This window comes from Malus domestica, chromosome 10 (genome assembly GCF_042453785.1).
Source record: "Malus domestica chromosome 10, GDT2T_hap1".
NCBI classification, from domain to species: domain Eukaryota; kingdom Viridiplantae; phylum Streptophyta; class Magnoliopsida; order Rosales; family Rosaceae; genus Malus; species Malus domestica.
Genome location: NC_091670.1, coordinates 23,258,081 through 23,282,772, shown reverse-complemented (window position 1 = coordinate 23,282,772; position 24,692 = coordinate 23,258,081). Strand labels below are relative to the sequence as shown.

The 24,692-nt window shown below is 37.8% G+C and overlaps 3 protein-coding genes across 19 annotated transcripts; all 3 read left to right on the top strand.

Annotated features, from left to right (window-relative positions):
* The first annotated feature begins 11,148 nt into the window (after positions 1-11,148).
* On the top strand, positions 11,149-14,671 carry LOC139188454 (uncharacterized). 17 transcript variants are annotated; one of them, XM_070805891.1, is made up of 9 exons: positions 11,149-11,559; positions 11,917-12,014; positions 12,371-12,570; positions 12,797-12,875; positions 13,042-13,120; positions 13,367-13,426; positions 13,599-13,735; positions 13,835-13,886; positions 14,126-14,671. In XM_070805891.1, the coding sequence occupies exons 2-5, from the start codon at positions 12,007-12,009 to the stop codon at positions 13,100-13,102; spliced, it is 348 nt and encodes a 115-aa protein (XP_070661992.1). In that variant the 5' UTR covers positions 11,149-11,559; positions 11,917-12,006; the 3' UTR covers positions 13,103-13,120; positions 13,367-13,426; positions 13,599-13,735; positions 13,835-13,886; positions 14,126-14,671. The 17 variants fall into 17 exon arrangements, with proteins under 17 accessions (XP_070661992.1, XP_070661996.1, XP_070661997.1 ...); XM_070805890.1 differs by having other exon boundaries at positions 11,260-11,559; positions 13,835-14,271; positions 14,453-14,671; XM_070805897.1 differs by having other exon boundaries at positions 11,289-11,559; positions 11,920-12,014; positions 12,806-12,875.
* A 3,022-nt stretch (positions 14,672-17,693) lies between these two features.
* LOC103429338 (L-ascorbate oxidase homolog) lies at positions 17,694-21,890 on the top strand. Its single transcript, XM_029109779.2, has 7 exons — positions 17,694-18,003; positions 18,120-18,229; positions 19,442-19,712; positions 19,887-20,332; positions 20,718-21,083; positions 21,186-21,264; positions 21,442-21,890. The coding sequence occupies exons 1-7, from the start codon at positions 17,878-17,880 to the stop codon at positions 21,649-21,651; spliced, it is 1,608 nt and encodes a 535-aa protein (XP_028965612.2). The 5' UTR covers positions 17,694-17,877; the 3' UTR covers positions 21,652-21,890.
* A 383-nt stretch (positions 21,891-22,273) lies between these two features.
* On the top strand, positions 22,274-24,229 carry LOC103443856 (GDSL esterase/lipase At5g55050-like). Its single transcript, XM_029109780.2, has 5 exons — positions 22,274-22,529; positions 22,676-22,812; positions 23,018-23,296; positions 23,383-23,632; positions 24,009-24,229. The coding sequence occupies exons 1-5, from the start codon at positions 22,274-22,276 to the stop codon at positions 24,227-24,229; spliced, it is 1,143 nt and encodes a 380-aa protein (XP_028965613.2).
* Positions 24,230-24,692: the final 463 nt, after the last annotated feature.

Here is a 24,692-nt window from a genome sequence, read left to right as displayed (position 1 = left end):
ACCGATTGTACCTGTTATTTGGCATCTATCATAAGTTATACAAAATGTTCTAGCATCCTTAAACAATGTAGGCCAATAGAAACCACTCTCTAAAACCTTAAGGTCTGTCATTTGGGTGCCAAAATGACCCCCACATGCATAAATTATGGCAAAATGCAAGAATTGAATTAAACTCAGAATTATGCACACATCTACGAATAATCTGGTCAGAACAATACTTCCACAAATATGGATCATCCCACACATTAAATCGTGCATCATTTCTGAGTTTATCACGCTTGTATTTATCTAGAGTGCTAGGAACTTGTTTTGTGACCAAATAATTGACCAAATCAGCATACCAGGGCTCACTTACCTCTAGGGACAGCAATTGCTCGTCAGGGAAGGTCTCTAGAATGGGTAAGGAGTCATCCTCATGCACCATACGGCTGAGGTGGTCAGCCACCACGTTTTCACTCCCCTTTTTGTCTCTTATTTCAATGTTGAACTCTTACAGTAGGAGCATCCAACGAATCAGCCTTGGTTTGGCCTCCTTCTTGGTAAGGAGGTACTTCAACGCTGCATGGTCAGAATATACAATCACTTTAGTGCCAAGTATGAATGAAATTTATCTAAAGAAAATACAACTACAAGAAGTTCTTTCTCAGTGGTAGAATAATTCAATTGAGCATCATTTAGTGTCCGGGAAGCGTAGTGGATGACGTGGGGCTGTTTGTTCCTCTTTTGGCCTAAAACAACACCAATGGCATAATCGGATGCATCACACATTAGCTCAAATGGAAGGCTCCAATCTGGTGGCATGATGATGGGGGCCGAAGTCAACATGTCCTTGAGGGTTTTGAAAGCGGTCTCACACTCCTTGTTGAACTCGAAGGCTACTTCCTTTTGGAGTAAACAGCAAAGGGGTTGGGCGATTTTTGAGAAATCCTTGATAAATCTCCTATAAAATCCTGCATCGCCAAGAAAAGAACGAACCTCCCTCACCGAAGTGGGAGAGGGTAAGTGACGTACAAGATCTATTTTAGATTTATCAACCTCAATCCCTTTTTCTGATATGATATGCCCCAAAACTATACCTTGTTTTACCATAAAATGGCACTTTTCCCAATTCAAGACAAGATTAGTTTCGATGCATCGTTGTAAAATCAGAGTAAGATTATTCAAGCATGCATCAAATGAGTCACCAAAAACACTAAAGTCATCCATAAACACTTCAATGATCTTTTCCACAAATTTTGAGAAAATACTTACCATACACCTTTGGAATGTGGTTGGTGCATTGCATAGCCCAAATGGCATGCGTCGATAAGCAAAGGTATCAAAGGGACATGTGAAGGTAGTCTTTTCTTGGTCATCGGGACATCTGATTATAACCCAAATAGCCATCAAGAAAACAATAAAATGAATGACCGGCTAACCTTTCCAGCATTTGATCAATAAAGGGCAGCGGGAAGTGATCTTTTCTTGTCGTAGTATTGAGCTTCCGATAGTCAATACAAACTCTCCATCCGATTTGGATTCGGGTGGGCACAAGCTCATTATCTTCATTTTTTACCACAGTGACTCCGAACTTCTTAGGAACAACTTGGACCAGCGAGACCCAATGGCTATCAGAAATTGGGTAAATCACTCCACAATCTAGTAGTTTGATGATTTCCTTCTTCACAACGTCCATCATGGGTGGTTTGAGCCGGCGTTGTGCTTATCTAGATGGTTTGGCTTCTTCTTCCAAGAGTATTCGATACATGCAAGTGGTAGGGCTAATTCCCTTGATATCGGCCAATGTCCACCCAATGGCAGTTCTGTATTCCCGAATCACCCTCACCAACTTGTCCTCCTCTTGTGCAGTGAGTGAAGAAGAGATGATGACAGGCAGCGTTTCTTGTTCTCCCAAAAACACATATTTCAAATGGCTCGGTAATGGTTTAAGCTCTAGGGAAGTGGGCTGGATTACAGAATGAAGCAACTTGTTAGTCGAATTGGGAATTGAAATTAGGTTAGGAGACTTACTAATATGCCTTGGATTTGACTCTAGGGCAGCAACCATCTCCACCAATTCTTCTTGAATAGGCACGGCAAGATGTTCCTTGTTGTTGCCGTGTGCATGCCTAAGTGATAACCCTTCGTTTTTTAGTCCAATGCTTTGCGTGAAAGTCTTTTCAAGTGCATCCTCACTTCAATCATCAAGGAATTCTTGCGCCCAAGAGTCAATCACATCAATAGATAAACAAGAATGACCATCATGAGGATATCTCATAGCATCAGAAATATTGAAATCAATAACTTCCCCATCAAATTCCATGGTCAATGTTCCCTTGAATACATCTATCTTTGTACAGGCAGTCTTCATGAATGGTCAGCCAAGTAAGATTGGTAATTGAGGGGAATGGTTCGAGTCTTCCATTTCAAGCACGTAGAAGTCCGCCAGAAAGACTAGGGGATTCACCTGCACTAAAACATCCTCCAAAACACCTTTTGGATACGCATTAGATCTATCGGCCAGTTGAATGATCACTCCATCATTTTTTAATTCTCCCAAGTTCATAGATGCATATATTGAATAAGGCATGACATTTATTGATGCACCTAGATCTAACATGGTAGATTCAAAGCGAGTATTTCCTATAACACAAGGAATTGTAAAACTGCCTGGATCTTTGCACTTAAGAGGTAATTTTCGTTGCAACACAGCTGAGACATTCTCACTTACCCTTACCACCTCTTTGTTCGAAGCCCTCTTTCTTGTAGTGCACAGCTCCTTCAGGAATTTAGCATACTTAAGGACTTGTTTAATTGCATCTAGAAGTGGAATGTTGACTTGCACCTTTCTGAATGTGTCAAGGATGTCTTTGTCACTCTCATCCTTCTTTGATTGCATAAACCTGCGAGGAAGGGGTGCATTGGTTGGAATGGAATTAGAAGTCATGGAATTTGAACCTAACTTACCTTTGGTGGTCGAATTAGGGTGTGTAGGTGGCTGCGGCAAAGATTACTCAATCCTTGCCGAGGGCAAGCCTTGTTCCTTCTCCTCAGATTGCATCTTTTCGTCCTCATTTTGATTGGATTTAGATGGGCTGGGATCAGATCCAGCTTCTTTTCCACTTCGCAAGGTGATGGCTTTGGCAGATTCGAAGCCTCCCTTTGGATTCACATCTGTCGAACTAGGTAACTCACCTGGTTCTCTACTAAATTGCCCCATGAACATAACCATTTGTCCCATTTATCTCTTCAATTCAATCACCTCTCGAGCTTGATTTTGCACTTCCTTGGCGTAATTATGCATATCTTTAGCTTGATTTTCCTGACCCTTCGCCAACGTAGTTAGTAACTGAATAACTTGAGAATTATCAAAAAACGAACCTGAGTTATTTTGGGCAGGTTGTGTTTGGGGTTATGTGGGTGCATACAGCCTTTGATAGAATCTCGGCGGTTGCTGTCTGAATGCACTTTGTTGTTGGGTTTGTTGGGGCTCCCTCCATTTGAAATTTGGATGATCTCTCCAGGCTGGATTGTATGTATTCGAGAATAGATTATTCCTTGGTTGGTTTTGACTCCCAAAACCCACGGCGTTGGCAGATTCCCACCTTCTGTTCTCGATCAATTGAGGGCACTTATCCGTAAGATGTCCATTCATTGAGCACACGTCACAAGCGCCTACACTTTGTTCTTTTGGTTTTTCAACCACCTGTGAAAGAAGAGTAGTAAGATTAGCCATTTGATTTTGAAGTTCGGAAATAACACTTACCTCATTAACTTGTTGCTGCCATGGGTTGTCTCTTTGACCAACGCCTTCATATTGTTGGGCATTCAATGCTCGGTTAGCAATTAAGGTCTTGGCAGCCATGGGTGTTTTGTCCACCAAAGCTCCTCCCACTGAGGCGTCTAACATTTGGTGTTCAATTGGTAGAAACCCTTCGCAGAAATATTGAAAAAGAAGCTCCTCCTTCATCTGGTGCTGTGGACATGAAGCAACAAGGGTTTTAAAACGCTCATAGTAAGTGGGAAAGGATTCACCTTGGTTTTGCTGAATGCCACTAATCCTTTTGCGTAGTAGAATGACTCGAGAAGTTGGGAAAAACTTCTCCAAAAATGTCTGTTTCATACTCTCCCATGATGTGACAGTTCCGGGGGCTAGCTTATACAACCAATCTTTAGCCTTTTCCAAGAAAGAAAAGGGAAAAGCCTTCATTTTCAGAATGCTCCCATCAACATTCATAGGGGTCATGCTCAAACAAACAACATTGAACTCCTTCAAATGTTTATTAGGATCTTCCATGGACAACCCATGAAACTTAGGAATATGGTGCAATAAACTGGACTTTAATTTGAACTCGTCAGTCTTGTTTTTTGCCGCCCTTAGATATTGAATGCATAAAGGCAGAGCATTGTCCAATCCCGAAGCAGAAAGCTCCTTGATTGTTCGATTGTCTACTGCCATATCTTGGACTTCTTCAAAAGTCCTTGTCGTGGCCTCCTCTTGCTCTTCTACTTTGTCTTCTTCAAGATCTGGTGCAGGTTGAGATGGTTGGGGATCTTGTTGATTCCTTGCTCGTCTCAAAGTTCATTCAAAATCATCGTCAAAGTCAAAGATGTGCTTATGAACAGGCTGAGAACTTCGAGTCATAAACCACCTAAAATAAGAAAACAAGTAAAATCAGCAACTAGGAACAAAAACACATGAAAATAAACAAAAAGAAATAACAAAGGATTAGCAAAGTTGCTGATCCCGGGCAACGGCGTCAAAAACTTGATGCGAAAAATAACTTAACACACAAATTTAACCCTCTTTTGACAACTGTAGTATAAGTATGAGTAGGGATCGTTCTGGACTGGGGATTAGGAGGGCTTGCTAATAACCTCTAAACTGACTCAAAAAAATAAAACTAAACTTAAAAATACTTAACAAGACTCACAAGACTCAAAGCAAACTTAAAATACTCAAAACAACTTAAAACAACTAAATAAACTTAAACTAGACACTAGGAATGACTTTGGACGAAAATTGACTTTTACTTAAATCAAAACATTTAAAAACATAAATTAAAACATATTCTAACTAATTAGACACACTAAAGTAAAGGGGGATTGAGTTTTGGACGAAGTTAAAACAAACAAACAAGTATGAAAAACTAGACTGATTGTAAAACAAATTTGAGAAATAAGATGATGGATGGGATAGCTAGAGGCTTTTTCTCCACACATGATATGTATGCAAACAACTCGATTTCCAGTTACTACTTCATTGAATTATGAACGACAATGCTCCAAATTAACCGTGACATCACTAGTTAACTCTCAGATTTTCCTTGTTTTATTGGATTGGATGACATCATTCGACCACCCAAAACATTCTTCAAAAGTTCCCTACATGACATCATAATAGAGATACAATCAAAGATCATTACGTTTAATGAAAATCATAAGCATTGACAAAGCACTTGCAACTATGACATCATGTCGCTTATGCTAGGAATTGAACTTAACGCGATCGTTTATAAGCGACCTTCACAATATGTGAATATAAGTTTGTAACGATTATGTGAAACTTCCTTATATTGTAACAACGGATTTATGCATGCCAATTAAGTGTCGACCCTTAATTAAAAAATACAAATAAGTTATCAATCAAATAGTTAAGCCAATTGCATTCATGATTCAAGAGTTCATAACTGGAATTTATCAAATTATATTGCACACATAATCATGGCTTTGAAATCAACCCCTAGCCAAGAGAGGTTTAGCCACTCATATTGACAACAAAATGATAGGAAATGAATTTAAACATTAGAAACAAAAGAAAGAAAGCACGTCCAAGCACTTTCCTTCCCTTCCTTTGCTACGGCGCAAGGTGTTGGTGAGTGTTTGAAGGTTTGTTTGTATGGATGAATGGATGTGAAGATGAATGGATATGTTTGGATGAAGTTTGTGTTGAAATGGGAGTGAATGATCTAACAAAGTATGAACTAAATTTATGTTACACACACTTCATTTTATAGAGGAAGTGCATGGCAATATGGAATGGTGTAGCAATTGAGTGCAATGATGCATGAAATCTGAAATGGTGGAGGGAACAAGGAATGGTGTAGCAATTGAGTGCAATGATTCAATGTAATGATGCATGAAATCTGAAATGATGGAGGGAACAAGGAATGGTGTAGCAATTGAGTGCAATGAGTGGTGTTTGAAATGATTCAAAGGTGAAAGTGAAGTGATGATGCAAAGCATGGGGTAAAATGGAGTGGTGTTGCAACTAGGGAACATGAATGATTGTGGACATGGTAGAGAAAGGAAATAGAGGTGGAATGATGCAACAAATGAGTCAATGGAGGGAACATGGATGATGATGCACGGCATAGGAATCCAAAGGGAGTGCAATGGTGGTGCACGGCAATGATGGAAAGGTGAATGGTGGAGTGACACCCCTTTGTAGCTAAGCTCTTTGTCCTTTTTACACTAATTATTCTTTCTCTTTAACACATTTCTAGCCTCTTTAGTCTTCAATTTCGTCCATCCACCTTGCTCCATGCATGTGCTATTCATTCCAAGCCCAAAACTGCTCCAAAATGCATCTTATTGCTTCATAAGGCTTATGGACCTACAAACACACGAAAATAGCTTAAAATACATAATTAACTAAGAAATAACAACATAAATGCATGAGAACAAGCTAACTCAGTTGTATAAATATGCTCCTATCAAGTATACCTTTTCAAATCGAAAGGATCCATTGGCTAAAGATTACACCAAAGTAAACATTAAAGAAGCATAACTGAATACAACATAAATCATCCAAATACAGTGCAACTACATGTATATATTAAATTCATAAAAATAAATAAATAAATAAGGAAAAGTGAGGAAAATTTGACCATACGAAGTGCCGATTTCATGGTCTTGCTCCAGTTTCGAATGTCAGAAATGGGTGTGTTGGTAGTACTAGTTATCTTCGTCCTCCACCCCAACCTGCGAAGTGCTTAAATGTCATAACAGCAGCAGCACTGCCTGAAGTATCCCTACTAGTCAAAGAAGTAGCAGAAGAAGATGAGGAGGAAGACGATGTATGTTCTTCCATTGCAAAGAGAAAGGGAAAATAGGGGGAAAATTAATTTCAAAACCCTAACCCTAATTTAGTTCCGAGCATGGATTTGTTCATATGGGGACGATGATGATAGTCTCGGCTGGTATATGCGACAAATCTGGAGGCAAAGCATGGACCTGCAAGGGTACGCGGCTGGTGAGACTAAGAATGGCCAGAGAGAGAATCAGTGAGGAATGTGAGCGAAATTACAGAGTGAGAAAAGGAAGGGTGGGGGATTTGATGAATGGTTACAGAGAGAGTCGGGAGAGAAAAAGAGAAAAAAGGCATGGCCTCCCATCACGAAACCCTCGATGAGGCAATCTCCAACAGATGGCTCGTTTTAGCCCTTTGCGCTCTCCAAGATATTAATATTTTAATGAATAGTACAGGGTCATATATGCCTTTATCTCCAACCAAGGGCCAAACATAATTTATTATTTAAATTTAAAAACTACAACAACTTAAAATTTAAAAAGGGTGAAAATTATGTGAGAAATAGTGTAGGAATGGCTTAGGTATTTATAGGAAAAAAAAGGGAATTTTTTTAATTCATTAAAAAAATATTTGGATTCAAAATTTTCCCTTCTATTTGTGTCGGTTATAACTGACACTACTTGTTTTATTCCTATCGGTTATAACTGACAGAAATATAAAAAAAAATGGGCTAGTCCTCGGTTGAAGAGGTTTTCGGGCTATTTTCGGCCCTTTGGACCCTTCGGTTGGAGATGGCCCGAATAACAACAAACCTAAACCCACCCCAATCCGTCTCAAACGCACAGGACAAAATTGCCCTTCCAACCCAGCCCCAATATCAGCCCAAATCTGATGGCTTTGTTGTAAATAGCGTGAAATTGTGAGGCAAAGATTTGATTGTAGCTATGCTACAGTCAAATCTCTCCTCAACTTTAGAATAGATAATGGCATGGCTTTTAACATCTCTAGATCTTTTGTTAAAAAAAAAAAAATTTAAATCTCTGGATCTAGATCGTTACATGACATCAATTAACTTAAGAATAAGAACTTCAATTTTTCGTAAAATTAACACATAAAGTATTAAATATTGCCATATATTGTGGCTTCAACGATTCACATATTTACCAGTCTAATATGGAAAAAATGAACTAGTAAGATTCAAGTGTTAAAAGTGAGATAACGCATGAATTTGCACTATATGATTTTCCTTGAAGTCACATTGATCACAAAAACTGTGTCCTATCATCGTTTCAAGTAAGGTTTTTATCACAAATGATCCTTGAAGCTGATCCACATCATCAAGATGGTCCCTGAAATTGAAAATCGACTAACGTAGTCCCTGAAAAGGTGTCGCAAATCTATGTGGTTCTTCTGTCACAATTCTGTTAAAAATTTTGTGCTGATGTGGCACATAAATAGGTCCCACAAGTTGTTTTTATTTCAAATGTTCATTGAAATTGAAAATCGATCAATGTACTCCGAGAAACAGTGTCTAAAATTAATGTGGCCCTTCCATTATAATTATGTCAAAAATTTTGTTATGTGTTGATGTGACGCAGAAATGGGTCTCATAAATCTAATTAAATTAAAAACAAATTAGAAATAGGTTTAATAATTTAATAATTAATTAAAAAGGTTATCAACCTGGAAACTTAGTCCTGCAATCACCTCTGATCTCGACCCACACTCCTCTACCTTCATCTATGGTAACCTTCATCGTCTCTTCTCTGAAAAGAGAATTCTCAAGACACCCATCTTTGCACCCTTTGACAGCCTTCACCGAATTGGACCATGATTGAGACCATTTTTGGTGACGACTTCTATGACATCACCTTAACATTTAGGCGATCGACAGCCTCATCACCTCAATCTTGAAAAGTTTGTTGGGCGCTCCCCTTGTGATCTTGGTGACACGAAGAACGGCAAGCTCTACATTGAGATAATCTGATTATGCAAAACGGTATTTTGACAACCTTTTAAATTAATTATTAAATTATTAAACCCACATCTGCGCATAACAAAATTTTTAACATAATTGTTATGGAAATAGCATATTGATTTGTAAACCTATTTTCAGAGACTACATTGATCAATTTTCAATTTCAAAGGCCTTCCTGATGGTGTGGATCAATTTCAATGACCATTTGTATAAAAACTCGTAAATCTTGTGAAACCCATTTATGTGCCACATTAGCATATAACATAATTTTTTACGAAATTTTGATAGAATAACCACATTGATTTGCAACACCCACTTTCAAGGTCTACATTGATCGATTTTTTATTTTAAAAATCATTTTAATAATGTGAGTCAATTTCAGAAACCCTTGTAATTCCCTTTCAAGTAAATATACAACAAAAGAAAGTCCTATTGTTCTAACCGCGCCTCCTCTATATTGTACGGCCCACTCAAATTTTGGCCCTCCATAAACTCTTTAATCAAATCAGTATCAACATTCTCCTTGGGCTCCCACGTGGCCTCATCTATATCCGTCCATTTCACTAAGTACTCTATCTTCCCCTCATCCCCGACTCTCTTCCCCACCACCCCTTTTGCCACCGCGTACTCGAGCCCGCCTCAAATATTACCCCCTCCAGCTCCGTAATCACACTCTTCAACCCCAACTGCCTTACGAAGTGAATCGGGTTTCCCTGCGGCATTGTTTTAAGTATTTCCTTAGCCAAATCTAGCAGCTTCCGTCTTATCTCGTCCTCTACCTCGGGATTCGCTCCCATTCCACCAATAATTTCATGACACCTGGCCAAACTTAACCAGCCACCATGTGCAAAGTCGTTGATCTCCTGCCATTATCGTTGTGATCCAAGTTGGCACCTGCTTCGGCTAAAACTCGAACACACAACTCTGACCTGAGACCAGAGACGAAGCCGTGCGGTCGTCCCCGTCAACGACGTCGCGTGAGTCATTCTCAGATGCTATAAGCTCGTTCAGAGCAGATTTATCAGCGGTCTATCACAGGCTCTCGTACTCTGCTATCATGTCCTTGGCTTTGGGGGTATAGCCGTCTTTCTAGGAAATCAAGTATTGCGTTCCCTTGCTGCCCTCCAACGCTCTGCTTTCGATGATTTTGTCACCATCATTGTACGACTTGTCGATATCTTCAGCTTTATTGTCGTAAGAGAGATGAAGTGGGTTCTAGGCTTTAATGGATTGGCTTCCTTGCTGTTCGTTGATGACGAAGACGATTGTGAGGGTGGTGGGCTAGGTGCCAGTGTAAGTGGTGAATTTAAGGTGGTGGAAGGATTGGGGAGGGAAGGAGAAGGTGGTGGTGAGGTTTGGGGAGTGTTTGAGGCCGGAGATGGAGTACTAGTTAACGAAGAGAGCGTCCATGGAGTTTTGATGGTGGTGGTTGTTAGAGCAGTGACTAAGCTTTCATTGGTAGTGGTCTGAGAAGTGTTCTGGATAATGGAAAGTGTTGGAAAGACTGAGGATAAGAAATCCCATCAATCCATATGTCATGGGTTGCTTTTGCTTGCTTTGAAGTGAGAGTGGGACATTGTTGGTGTTTTCATGTGTTGTTTCTGAGGTTCAAATTTGACACTAAAAGTTGAGGTTCAAATTTAACCCAATTGTTAAACTGATAAGTCCATTATTTTTCAATACTGATAAAGCCCATTTGATGGTTGCATTTTTAACCCCGTTTAATATGACCTTTAGAGAAATGAAACGCGGAAAGAACGCTAGCTAACTCTTTACATTAGTTGGTAGCCAGTGGTAAAGGGCGGATTACGGAGGTCTCAAGTTTGAAACCCACTACTGTTGTGGAAGCCAGACTTGTGGCCAGGGGAGGCTGAAATGCCTCTATGAGTCTTCCCCGACCCCCGAAAGTGGTATATAACTATGGCTTGCCACAAGTTGTCATTCTTTTAAAAAACGAAAAAACTCTTTACGTTTCCTTTTGACATGTAAATATGATCCCTTATACTTTTTTTTTTGAAAAAAAATACAATATTTCATTTGTTGAAAAAAAAATTGACATTATAAATACATATCATGAATAATTCGCCCCTCAAAGGGTCCCAGCAAATTCTATATATACTAAAACCCAAACACTGGTTACTGTTCTAGAGCAGTGTGCGGACCAAAATGCCCCTCAATTCGTTTGTTAAGCCAATTTTTTGCCAACTTTTCTACATGACTTCCTTACCCTCCGAGGCCACGCGTTTATCCTCTCCGGTTTCGATTTCTTTGGGTGCTTCGGTTCTCTCTCTCCCCATCATCAGCTTTTCCATATTTTGTTTGACTCCTGCTCTCCCCGTCTCCCTCCTCGCCTCACTCTTCTCTGCACCAAGCAGCTCGATTTAGGGCTTCACCATTTCTCTTCGAATCAAGGTCTCTATTTCTCTCCCTATTTTCCGAATCTAGGTTTCCTATCTGTCTGTGGAAAACCCTAGATCTCGCCACTGCCGGAGAGTCCAAGCTCGGCCCTTCGAGCTTCAATCTGCCTTGCAGATCGGCTCCTCTCGGCGCCTCCACCTAAACCCCTCTGGTAAATTTCCCAACTTTTCCCCCAATTCTTTTCTCTCTATTTCTGCGCTTTCGATAGGTTTCAGATTTTCCCTTTCTTAAGCTTATTTTTCTGAAAGGACCTTGATTTTGTGTTTAATTCGGGTTGTTGCTTCGTGAATTTTGAATTTTATGTTTAATTTGGGTCTTTACATAGTGAATTTGAATCTTTAGCCTGATTATGCTGTAATTAATTTTAATTTTGTGGGTTCGAGTAAATTCCTCACCTTTTCTTTTCGTTCTTTAATTTTTGAGTTCGATCTGTTAAATATGTGTGATTACTGGGTTTTTCCTATCTGTTAAAGATTGAGACTTTTGTTCTACCAAATTTGAGTTGCAGCAGAAGGAAGCTAGGAGGTGCAGCAACTGGAAGTCGGATTTCACTCCTGTCATTGCAATTAGATCAGGTTCTGGCTGATTTGATCTGAGCATGCACATGTACTCTTCTTCTACTCTTTCCAATTATACACTTTCCTTTAAAAAATTTCATGTAAAACCTGAAATTTGTAGTGACTCATTGTTTACGTTAGTACGTGGGAGTAATAAGGTGGGGGAGCTACTCAGCTGAGCTAATTATGAAAGGGGAAATCAAATGGAAACAGAAGGTTTCAATTTTTGTACGTTTTTAAATAAAATGGAAATCAAACTTTTATGGGTAGGTAAATAAAAACAAAAAGTTTGATTATTTTAACTCTTTAAATGTTTAATTAAATTCCAATTGAGGAAAGTAGTTTAATTTTTTCAATTTTCAGATTGAAAATCTGAAGGTTGTCTATAATCTTTGAATTCCGCAGGACTCCGTTTGAAGCATCACCAGGAACTAGAAAATTAAACACTTACAACACAGCTGTTAAAGACGTTAAAGTATTTCAATTTGGCTATTGGCAAATATGTTTGGTGTTTTATGGCGAGAGATGGTTGGTTTCTGCTTCTAATTATGTTAGCAGGAGGTACATGAGTGATCACTGCAACAGTTGGTGGACCTCAACAAGAGGTATTTACTCGAAGGGTGACATTTTTGTTCAGTTGCATTTAGAATTTTAGTTAGAGTAACCGTTATTTGATTAATATAGTTTGCTTAATATTGTTTGTATGAGTTGTTGGGATAAAGATTTCCCATGAATGTTGCATCATATATGCATTATTGGGCATGTTTATTGCATAATGTTGATGTACTTTTGGAGTTTCCTTTATTGATTTTATAATTAATCAAAATGTAGCATATCCAGGAGCTTATTCGTTATCTGCAATTTGGACTCTGATGGCTGGCTCTTGGTGTAGCATCATCTATTGGTCTTGGTAAGTGCGAGTTATATTCAAAATAGCATGAAAACTCACAACCTGGATACTGGAAATCATTATACAATCCATACTTGAGGGCAAGTTCTCTTTTCTTTTTTGTTTAGTGTGGATTCTCTCTCTTTTGGAGTTTCCTTTATTGATTTTATAATTAATCAAAATGTAGCATATCCAGGAGCTTATTCGTTATCTGCAATTTGGACTCTGATGGCTGGCTCTTGGTGTAGCATCATCTATTGGTCTTGGTAAGTGCTAGTTATATTCAAAATAGCATGAAAACTCACAACGTGGACACTGGAAATCATTATACAATCCATACTTGAGGGCAAGTTCTCTTTTCTTTTTTGTTTAGTGTGGATTCTCTCTCTTTTTTTTTTGTAATTTCTGGTGCTTTCAGTAACTTCAATGATAATTAGTTTTTTTTTTCCTTTTTGAGGTTTTCTTTTTTGTTTTAATTTACAATTTTACTGATTTTTATGTATTTTTTGAAGGTTGTGATACACTCATAAAAAGCATACGATTTCTTCAGAAAATTGGCAATTGACTCATCAGTAAGTCTATTTTTTGAGTAGGAACTATTCAAAACGATGTATGATTTATTTTTTCATAAACTATTAAATCACGTGCCTTTGTTATTTTATAAACCCTCTATAAATCCACTATGTAGCGCCATTTTTACGTTTTTTTATTATAATTGACTAATTTGTGATTGTGTTTGGTTAGGGAAATGCAGAGAGATTCCCAGTAAGTTTAGCAGAAATACCAAAGGAAATGAGGCAATCCAAATCAATGGCATACAGAGTGTTCGGAACTCAACGAAAAATGAGAAAGGAGCTGTAGTTGATTAGAAAGAGCAACAGGTTTGATGATGGTTGCACTGAATTCCTTATGTGATGATTCAATTTTGGGTTTTAAATAACGCTCCTGTTTGAATTTTAAACTCTTGATTTTCCATTCAGTGTTTCAACAAAAATTCTCCCCAATGCTGATTTGCTTACGGCGGTGTTTAAGGTAAATTTTGCTCCCTTCCAGAATAATTTTCAATGAATTATGTCTTCTGAGTAGTATTGAAGCCGGACATTGTATCTTTGAGAAAGTTTATGTATAGTTTCTGCAAAAGTTTAGTTTGGAAGTAGTATATATCTGTATGTGGAGTTTTGCTTTTTTCCACTGTGAAATCAAACCCCTCTATCCAGTCTCTTACATTCTTGATATGCTCATCCCCCGAAATCTTCCTTTCTCATCTAAAGGCAGATCAGAGAATTCAACATTCTCAGTGGTCAAATTTTTTACCCAAGGTGGGTCTCGAGTCAATCAGCAGTATGCCTTCAGCTTTGAATGAGAGCTTTGGCATGTACTCGGGATCTAGGGGATAGTTGGTTCAACCTCTCCCGTGGTAGGTAAACTTAATTTGGAAGGAAAGCAACTCAATGCTTTTTTTTTTTTTTTTGTAAGAATGCTACTAGATGAATGGCAGATTTATCATATGAGCGTCATTGAAGTTTTATCTTGAATCTGAACAAGTTTTTGTCAATTGTTATTTTCAAAGGTTGTGACAGTTTGTGCTGGCCTTGCAGAAATTTTTGTGATCATAAAATTGTCATGTGATATTACTATTGTCAATGTTATGCAAGGAATAAAGTTTGTAGAAGGTTGCTGAACTACCTATGCTGCCACCAAAATAATGTATGTAAAAAGTTGCTGATCAACGATAATAGGTAGCTTGCAATTTTTTTTTATAATGTATCCTATTAAATGGATTTGAGAGCTGCGATATTACTGAATTATTTTAACAATTTACATTAGTAGCTTTTACTTTTTCACATTGTTACCGAGAAGCATGAATATCATAAAAAATAAAATAAGTTCTGAAGTGATGATCGAAGAATTTAAAAGTGCTGATTAGTGTATGTGTGCAAATACTGTAAACAGGAATACGAATCCATAATCGAATCCCTATTTTGGTTGTACATGTGTGTAGAATTTTTTACATATTTTATACGCTTTAAAAACCCGCAGCAACGCGCGGGTACTTATACTAGTTAAATCTAAAAGTATTACAATAAAGGATCACTAATCGCAAAGCAATGAATAGACTTCAAGCACTCATCCCAACTCATCGAGAGCTACAAAATTACACTACAAGCATTAAATCTCATGTTACGCGGAGAACATGTGGAACAAAATTTCAAATCATATATTGGGACAGGGAGTACAATGCCCATGGGTCGATCACGTCACTTGATATTGCCGCCTCAATCCTAGAACAGCAAATGAAGTAGATCCAGCAAATCAAACAGCTCCACCCTGTAGCACACGAAAACAAAAATTAAAATCAAGCAACTCTCCTATAAAGAGCAATCCAACTAGCAAACTCTTCTAAAGCGAGAAATCAAAACCAAACTCCAAGACAATTCTTATATATTATTATAAACAAACAAAATATATAAAAGGATAAAATCATGTTGTTGCTCCACATCCTCCCAACATCTGAGAGCCATATCACCGCACAGGCTAAACACATAGTGTTGTTCTAGCTAAATCCAATTTTGACACAATTCGACATCTTCCATGGCTTCCAACTTCAACACTATATCGAGGGTGATAGCTGGATCCAAACCTTGTGTTTATGATGTGCGTGGAGAAAAAAATGATGGTTATCACTACGACTACAGTATTTCATGGCTACAATTCTACGCCAAAGAAAGTAAATTGAAAGAGACCAAGAATGATTTTCAAGAAGATTGTCGCTGACCCCAAAGCCAAGGCAAGGGCCGACAACAAATAAGTTTTCTTTGGTTTTTGTTTTAGACTGCTAGAGTTTTTGGGGAAACTTTATTACTTGCATTGAGCCATTTTTATGGTAGAATTTTTTTTTAAATTATTATTATTAAGGAGAGGAGGAGGGGTTCAAACTACTACAATAATTTAGGGGAGGGGAAGTTTTGAACCCAAGATGCAAGGGTGGAAACCCAACACCCTATCCAATAGGATGGTGGACCACATGCAAAACTATTACAGTAATCTAGGGGAGGGAGAGTTTTGAACCCGGGAGACATGAGTAGAAACCTAACACCTTATCCACTAGAATATTGAACCACATACGTTTTATAATGGAATTTTGATTTGCTTGCTCCTACGTATAATGAAACTTTTATAAAAAAATAATATTAATATAATTACTTTTGTCAAATTTGATCTTTTAATATCATGGCGAGAGTTAAAAACTAATCATACAAATTAGAATACATTTTCTTTCGACCAAAAAAAAATTAGAAATTATTTTCTATGATGTTTTAGTCCTTACAAATTATAAATTACCAATTCAGTTGTGTAAGGTTGCTTGTATACGGACCCCTACATTACGCCCTTCTTACTCTTACCTCCATTAAGAAATGTTGCATTGTTTTGTAAGCGATCGAATCTCAATCAACGTGCAGAGTATTGTTTTCTTTTCACACAAGCAATGTTAAGAGAGATGCGAATCAAGCAGAAAGCCGGGCTCCTTTCTGTACAAACCCCCTACGCCGTAAGCACGTAAAACTAGTTGCCAACACTACTGTGCCAAAATCGTGGTTTATGCCATAGAAAATGAAAGTCATCAGTCCATTGCCGGCTGTATAACAACCCATGATCACATGCCAGATGGACGTAGACTTTTTCGTGATGCAATACACCGGCCAGTTCATCTAGAAACATTAAACTACTCTGCAATCAACTCAGTCTATTGACATTTAAATTGTTTTTTTTTTCTCATATAAAAGGTCAAATTGTTAAAGAGTGAATTTTGTATCCGGGATTAAATGAATTTGCATGTGCTTAATTATATATTGAAGTTGAACTATTTTCTATAGAAAAGTGGTTTTTACACACTTTTTTTTTAGTTTTTTTACACTTATGTTTGATGATTATCGTTGATTCCGTATGATTTATTTAATTCGATAGCCATAAACAAAGAGTCCCCCCTTTTCAATGCTGCCAATTGATTTTATGATAGAACTTTTCAATATATATATATATTTTTGTAATGTTAGAGCATGCATGTTAACACATGCGTTGAGTCCAATGCCTTACATACTCTAACATCGCCGAATGTATATTACTCACGTGTTAGACTACTCCTTAATCTTAACTTTAAAAAGCAATCCGACTTTTTTCATGTACAAATGTGAATGTAGTATATTAACAAGGCAAGTAAGAGAAAAGAAAAAATTATTGGATTCCAACGCTCAATTTCCTCTCTGTCTTGAGAGCAGCTAGCATCCAAACACAATCTACATAATCGTTCACTAATTAATCCTTCCCCCAGAAGAAAGAAGAAATCCAATGGAAGCTTCACGGTTGTTGTATTTCCGATGCTTTTAAGGAAAAATCCAAGAAGGTAACACTCATTAGCAAGAATAAGAATAATATTAATTAGAATGTCCCATAAGCAAAAGAAATTATTTGTTTCCGCGTAAAATCCAATAATAAAATATTTCCCACCATTTCTTTCCTTTTCCTTGCGCCCACCAACATACAATCCTTTCTGTTCTTTTCTGTTTTGGTAAGCCAGAAATTTTTCAGCGTATGAAAATGCCGTGTGTCGCGTCAGAATTCCCGGGCTTCCCCACTCACTCCAGCCAGCCATGCAGAAGAATAAAAACTTTTACGCGGTTAGGGCGCCACCCAAGGCCCAACCTAGACATGGGTATTCTAGTCATTTATGCAACCCAAATTTGCACATTTTCTTACGTGGGGCAGTTCCATTGGTTCATACATGGAATTGCCATGTGGGCCCTTTACCACTTTATGGCTGCTCGTTTTGGTTTTGTACCTTCGCTTGCTTGCTCGCTCTTTATAAATAAGTCGTAGACTGTTACCTCTCAGCGTATTAAAGTGTCTCTTTCGCAACCTTCTCTGTAATTGGACTAGGCTCTCGAGCACTCATTTTTTCCGATTTCTCTTCTTTCTTAATCTTTTTCTTCAATTCGCTCGTCGATCATTGCCACCTTCTTCCGAAATGCTGCTCAAATTTCTAGCTGTCATTGTTTTGGTTTTGGGTCTTGTGAGTGCCGAGGATCCTTACCGGTTCTTCGATTGGAATGTAACTTATGGTGACATATATCCACTCGGAGTTCGTCAACAGGTTTGCAATTTTCACACACTTGTTCTCTAAGCTGTGATCATGATCTTTGATCATATTTTTATAAAATGTTTATGTTTTATATGACTAATTTGTGTAAATTTCAACTTTTGTTGCAGGGGATTCTTATTAATGGTCAGTTTCCGGGGCCGGAAATCTTTTCCGTCACCAATGACAACCTTATTATCAATGTCCACAACAGCTTGCCGGAGCCTTTTCTCATTTCATGGTCGGATTTTATTCTACCTCTATATTATACTTTCTCTTTTCTATTTTTCTGGCCATTTGTCAAATTTTTTTTTTTTTTTTTTGTTATCTTATTTCCTTAATTAATTATTAAGCTGAAAAAGTATTTCTCATAAAATGGGATTAAAGGATTTTTTTTTCAGTCACTTTCATGGCAACTAACTCTTCTTACACATATTTCGTATACGCACAAAAAAGTTATAGTTAAATCTTGACTAATAACCTTTACAGGGTAGGAAGCTAATTAATTAAATTATGCAATAGCAAGAATATTTATTCCCTAATTAGTAAAGGATATAGTCTAATTTGCTTTCTAAAATACAATATTACATTACTTTTGGTTTTGGTTTTGGTTTTTGTTTTAATTTTAAATTTAGAATATAATCACAAGAAAATGAGATAAGAGTCTAAACATGCACATAAATATAAGTCATTATCATGTAATCTTCAGAATTTCATTTGTCAAATAGCCAGCTTTTTATTGAAAAAGTCAAAAAAAGTGTGTGGTACATATTTTTCTTTCAAATACATAATGCTATCCTGTCAAGATTTTTGAATATTTTTCTTTAATTAGTTTGAATTTTATACGATTATATGTCACATAAGCACAATTGTCACGTAATTTTACATGTGGGTGGAGAATGACAAGTACAACATGACATGCATATTTTATGATCATATTATATGCGGGTTTGTTGCTGGCATTTGCAATTTGACATCACGCATTTATTTTGTATTGATCAAGAAAACCAAATTCACTAGGAAACTTTTATTGACTATTTCCTCTAATTAGAAAAATTAATGGTGTGAAACTGCAATGGAGAAAGTAGCTTTTACTATTTCCAAATTCTTTCCAGTTTGTGGGGATTAGGTCAACTCTCAAGAGTTGAGAACCCATAACATATTGTACCCACTTCCCTCTTGTCTACCCTTTGTTGGACGTTCTTTAATTGGTTGTAAAATTGGAACTTAAGTTGTTCACGTAGCCGTGTTAAGCTCAGTTGTTTACATGCATGTGTGAACTACGAATTCTAATTGTAGATACGTACATATAGGATTTACAATGCTTAACAGTAAGACCATAATTGGTCCTAGAAGGAGTCCAGCTTGTTAGGATTTAGGGTTAAGAATTATTTCTAGAGTTTTGAAGTAAAATAATGTAAAACTAAATTGGTCAACGGGTAACTTGAAACAGGAACGGAGTACAACAAAGGAGAAACTCATACCAAGATGGAGTGTATGGAACCACATGCGCTATCCCACCAGGCCAGAACTTCACATACACACTACAAGTGAAGGACCAGATTGGAAGCTTCTACTACTTTCCATCTCTTGCCTTCCACAAAGCAGCCGGTGGATTTGGAGCCATTAAAATCCTCAGCAGGCCCTTGATCCCAGTCCCATTCCCCGAACCAGCTGGGGATTACTCCATTCTTATTGGAGATTGGTACAAGACTGATCACAAGGTAATGAAGATTCGAACTTACGATGCCTTTCAATACTGCGATTAAAAATACTACTAAACTAAGAGCAAGTTGGAACTTCCGCGACCGATTAAATAAATCCGTTTTGTAACTATTTCTTACAATATGGTGAGGTGAAATTGGAATTTGATCAAATTTTTTAACCCAATATTGCAGGTATTAAAGACCATTCTAGATCGTGGTCACAGGCTTCCCTTCCCAGATGGTGTTTTAATCAATGGACGTGGACCAAGTGGTACAACTTTCACATTTGAACAAGGTAAAACCTACAGGCTTAGAATATCAAACGTTGGGCTCCAGAACTCTCTGAACTTCAGAATTCAGGGACACACATTGAAGCTGGTTGAGGTTGAAGGGACCCACACTCTCCAGACCACTTATGACTCGCTTGATATCCACGTGGGCCAATCCTACTCTGTTCTCGTCACAGCAGATCAGGCCCCTCAAGACTACTACATTGCTGTTTCAACTCGTTTTACCAGCACCGTCCTCACCAGCACTGCAATTTTTCACTACAGCAACTCGGCCAGTCAAGTTTCAGGCCCAATTCCTGGTGCTCCCACCCAAACTGACTGGTCTATTAGCCAGGCCCGCTCCATTAGGTATGTGACGTTTACCATTTGACCAAATGAAGAGGCCAACTTTCCTTTTACCGTTTTAGCATATTTATCTCGTCTTTATTTGTGTAGTACAATCTCGCCAATAGTATCATTTGAAAAGCTCTCACCACACTTGGATTTAAAAACACATCCAATTTACCGTTTTCATATTTAAAATTATTAAATTGTATTTGTCTATATAAGTCTCATCTTTTTTAGAGATGTGTATAAGTATATGATCTACAATCTATAGTATCCGATCAGTGAAATGTTTCATTTAAAAAGATTTCGAGTTCGAATTCCCTCACTGTTAATATAACAAAAATGAAATGCTTCATTTGTAGTTGTTGTACATCGATTTAACGTTTAAATTTTATACAATTTTCAGGACTAATTTGACAGCAAGTGGACCAAGACCAAACCCACAAGGCTCCTACCACTATGGTCTTGTGAATGTGAGCAGAACAATCAGGCTAGAGAGCTCGGCAGCTCAAGTGAGTGGGAAGCAAAGATATGCAGTGAACAGTGTATCTTTCATCCCAGCTGACACACCATTGAAGCTTGCAGACCACTTCAAGATTGATGGAGTTTTCAAGGTTGGAAGCATCTCAGATAATCCCACTGGCCAAAGCATGTACCTTGACACTTCAGTCATGGGTGCTGATTTTAGGGCTTTTGTTGAGATTGTGTTTGAGAACAAAGAAAATATTATGCAAAGCTTTCACTTGGATGGTTACGCCTTCTGGGTTGTTGGGTAAGTAAATTGATGATATAATTCTGCAGTATGTTATGAATACAATGAATTTGAAGATGGTAAAGTTGGTCACTAATTCTCACATTTTTACTTGAATTTCAGAATGGATGGAGGTAAATGGACACCGGCTAGTCGGAACGAATATAACCTTAGAGATGCAGTGTCCAGAAGTACCACACAGGTAATTAGTCGCCTATTGATGTCAAAAACTTATCCAACGAGACTAAAACCGTAAATGAGGATGAATATATGAGAGTTTTAAAGATACAAGTGAAAGTAGGGTACCCTATCACATAACAATATAACTGACATTCATGTTTTACAAATGTGACTAAAGTCTGGTTTGAATATGCCACAGGTGTATCCAATGTCATGGACTGCAATTTACATTGCATTGGACAACGTTGGTATGTGGAACGTGAGGAGTGAGTTTTGGGCAAGGCAATACCTTGGACAACAATTTTACCTACGAGTTTACTCGCCTGTGGAGTCACCTAGGGATGAGTACCCAATTCCCAGAAATGCCCTTCTTTGTGGTAGGGCTGCCGGCAGAACAACTAGTCCTTAATCAACAACCTGCTGCAGATGATTTTACACAAAAATTTGATTAACCATTGCACTTTATAAATTAGTCACATTCTTTGCTACAGAAATTGTAACATTTGTACTTTGGCAATAAAATGCAGCTTTCATTTAATTCTTTGGCATGTAATTAATTTGTGCTTCATGTACTAGAAGCCAAGTGGAACAAACATATTGTGGAGTTATTTTATTAAAGAAAGAAAAATAAAAAAATTTAATTGCAAATTGGTGAGGTCAAATAAACAGGCTAGCCTCCTTGTTTGTTTCAGAAAACTTTTGATTTAGTATTATGTGTATACAAAGTGATCACTAATGAAACAACCAAATTTGTTTATAGTACCAATGTGTTTACAAAGTGATCAGTAATTAATAAAAGAAGGATATCATAGTTCTTATCATACTTAACATTAAGTTCATGGTTATTAAATAATTAACGAAGCAATTAAATATTTGATCAATGCTCAAGCCGGCCATAGGTATGCCAACTCCGAATCATTTCCATGCATATAAATTCCCATTAGAAGCTTGTTCTTAAACATAAAATTTGTTGATACACAGATTGCTTAATTAAATTAATTGTTCTTTAACTACATCTTAATTAATCTCTCATGGCAAACAAGTCATGGGTTGTTCTTTCTCTGGTCCTATGTGTGGCTGTGGCTGTGGCTGTGGCTGTTGTTAGTGCATCAGACCCAGGTCTGCAACTAATCTTCGTACTAGGGGACTCAACTGCTGACGTTGGAACCAATAACTTCTTGCCCACCAGCATGGTTAGGGCTGACTTTCCTCATAATGGCATTGACTTTCCTTCCTCAAAACCCACTGGAAGGTTCAGCAACGGCCTCAATAGTGCTGATTTTCTTGGTTAGTGTATTTGATTGTTCACTAGATAGGACGTTCGTTTCTTTATCTTTATTAAGTAATGACATATCAATAAAAAAACGAACCCTAAATCCTGCATGGATTACAAAGCTTAACATAACTCATTGCTTTTCTTGGGGTGATCATAGCTCAGATGCTCGGTCTCAAGAGAAGTCCGCCGCCTTTTCTTTCTCTCAACGCGAAGTCTCTTCACAAGAAGAGGTTTAGTGGTGTTAACTTTGCTTCTGGAGGGTCAGGCCTTCTTGACATAACTGGAAAAACATCGGTATGTTTTTAAGATAATTGTTATCATCATAAGCATCTTGGGAGCAGCCTCTCCATAAATGGGGGTAAGGCTAGCCGACATTCACCTCTCCCAGACCCTGCGTAAAGCGGGAGCCTTGTGCATTGGGTACGACGTTATCATCATAAGCATGCGATGTTTTTTTTTTTTTTTTTTTTTTTACAGTTTTCTCATTTTCTTGTTCCAGCTGACTCTGATGAAGTTTGGAACACCAGTGAAAACTCCGGTTGTTGCCCCATCCGGCAATCGACAAAATGTTGTGTCATTAACAGAGCAGATACAACAATTTGCCACTGTCAAGAGAAATCTTACGGCCATAAAAGGGGGGAGGAGAGTAACTGAGAAGTCTTTGTTCTTCATCAGCACCGGTAGCAATGACCTTTTCGGATATTACCACTCAAACAGTTCCATTCCAAAGGAAGAGTTCTTATCTTCTTTAGAGCTTGCTTATGAGAACCACCTGAAGGTGATATTTTTCTCTATGCTTAGCACTACCCTAAACCCAAATGCACAAGTTTCATAGTTTAGCTGAGCCCCGTGTTGACATAGCAGAGCTTAATCGATCTTGGAGCGAGGAAATTTGGCATCATTAGCGTTGCCCCCATTGGATGCTGCCCATCTCAAAGGATTCACAACACTACCGGCGGATGTTTGGAGGGTTTGAACGAGCTTGCAGTAGCTTTCCATGCAAGGTTGGGTGCTCTAATGCTGAAGCTCAGCTCAGAATGTAAGGACATCAAGTATGCACTTGGGAATGCATTTGAAATGACAGTAAATGTCATTCAGAATCCTTTTCCATTCAGTAAGTCAATACTCACTTCAGTAATTTCTCATTTTAGTACATTTTCTTAAGCCCCGTTTGATAACTATTTCATTCCGATTTCTGTTTTCAGTTTCCATAAAAACAAAATACTGATTTCAAAATTAAGCCAAAGTTTGAATCTCTCTAAAATCAATTTCATATTACAGTCGTAGTTTTCATTTCTTTTTCTCCCCCTTCTCATTCACCAATTTTATCTCACAAAATATGCATTGCACTCAAGTGTCAAAACCCTGTATCTAGGACCTTTTGAAAATAGTTAGCAAACAACTTACAGTTACCAAACGAAGTCCTGCAACTAGTAGGTGAAGGAAAATGAGCAATCTAATTACTATCAAATTTCCTTTCCATTTTTCAGATTTCACGCAGGTGGAAGCTGCATGTTGCGGAGCTGGGAAGCTCAACGCTGAATCCTTCTGCATTCCAAGTGCCAAACTTTGCTCGAATCGCAACAACTACTTGTTCTGGGATTTATTTCATCCAACACAGGCTGCTTCCAAGTTAGCAGCTGTAACCCTCTTCAATGGTGGAACACAATTCGTAACCCCGATTAATTTTGCTCAGTTGGCCAAGGCTTAATAGCAGTGAGTAACCATTATGACGTGATAGTTGCATCCGTAGAGAAGACAATAATCGACAAGGCCCTCCCACTTCCGGTACCCTCACATGGCCTCCTGTTTGTATGGTTACGGTTCAGCCACGTCAACATTTTATATTACTATTTATTTTTGTCTTATTATCTCTATAAAAAAATAATATAAAATGTTGACGTGGCTTAACCGTGACCACACAAAACAGGATGGCACAGGAAGTGGAATGGCAGACAATCCTTGTCCGACAATAATTGAAGTTGACTGTTGAAATAACAAGTTTGTAAGCAGATGTTTAAATTTTGTGCTTCTGCAAAACAGTCTGTAATAACGAAAATGGTTTTACATTAATCATATGATAAATCAACAAAGAATATCTAATTAAGAATACAATTTCTTGTATAGACGAACTGAAAATTAACATTAATTACGATTAATGAAAGCCTTGCCAG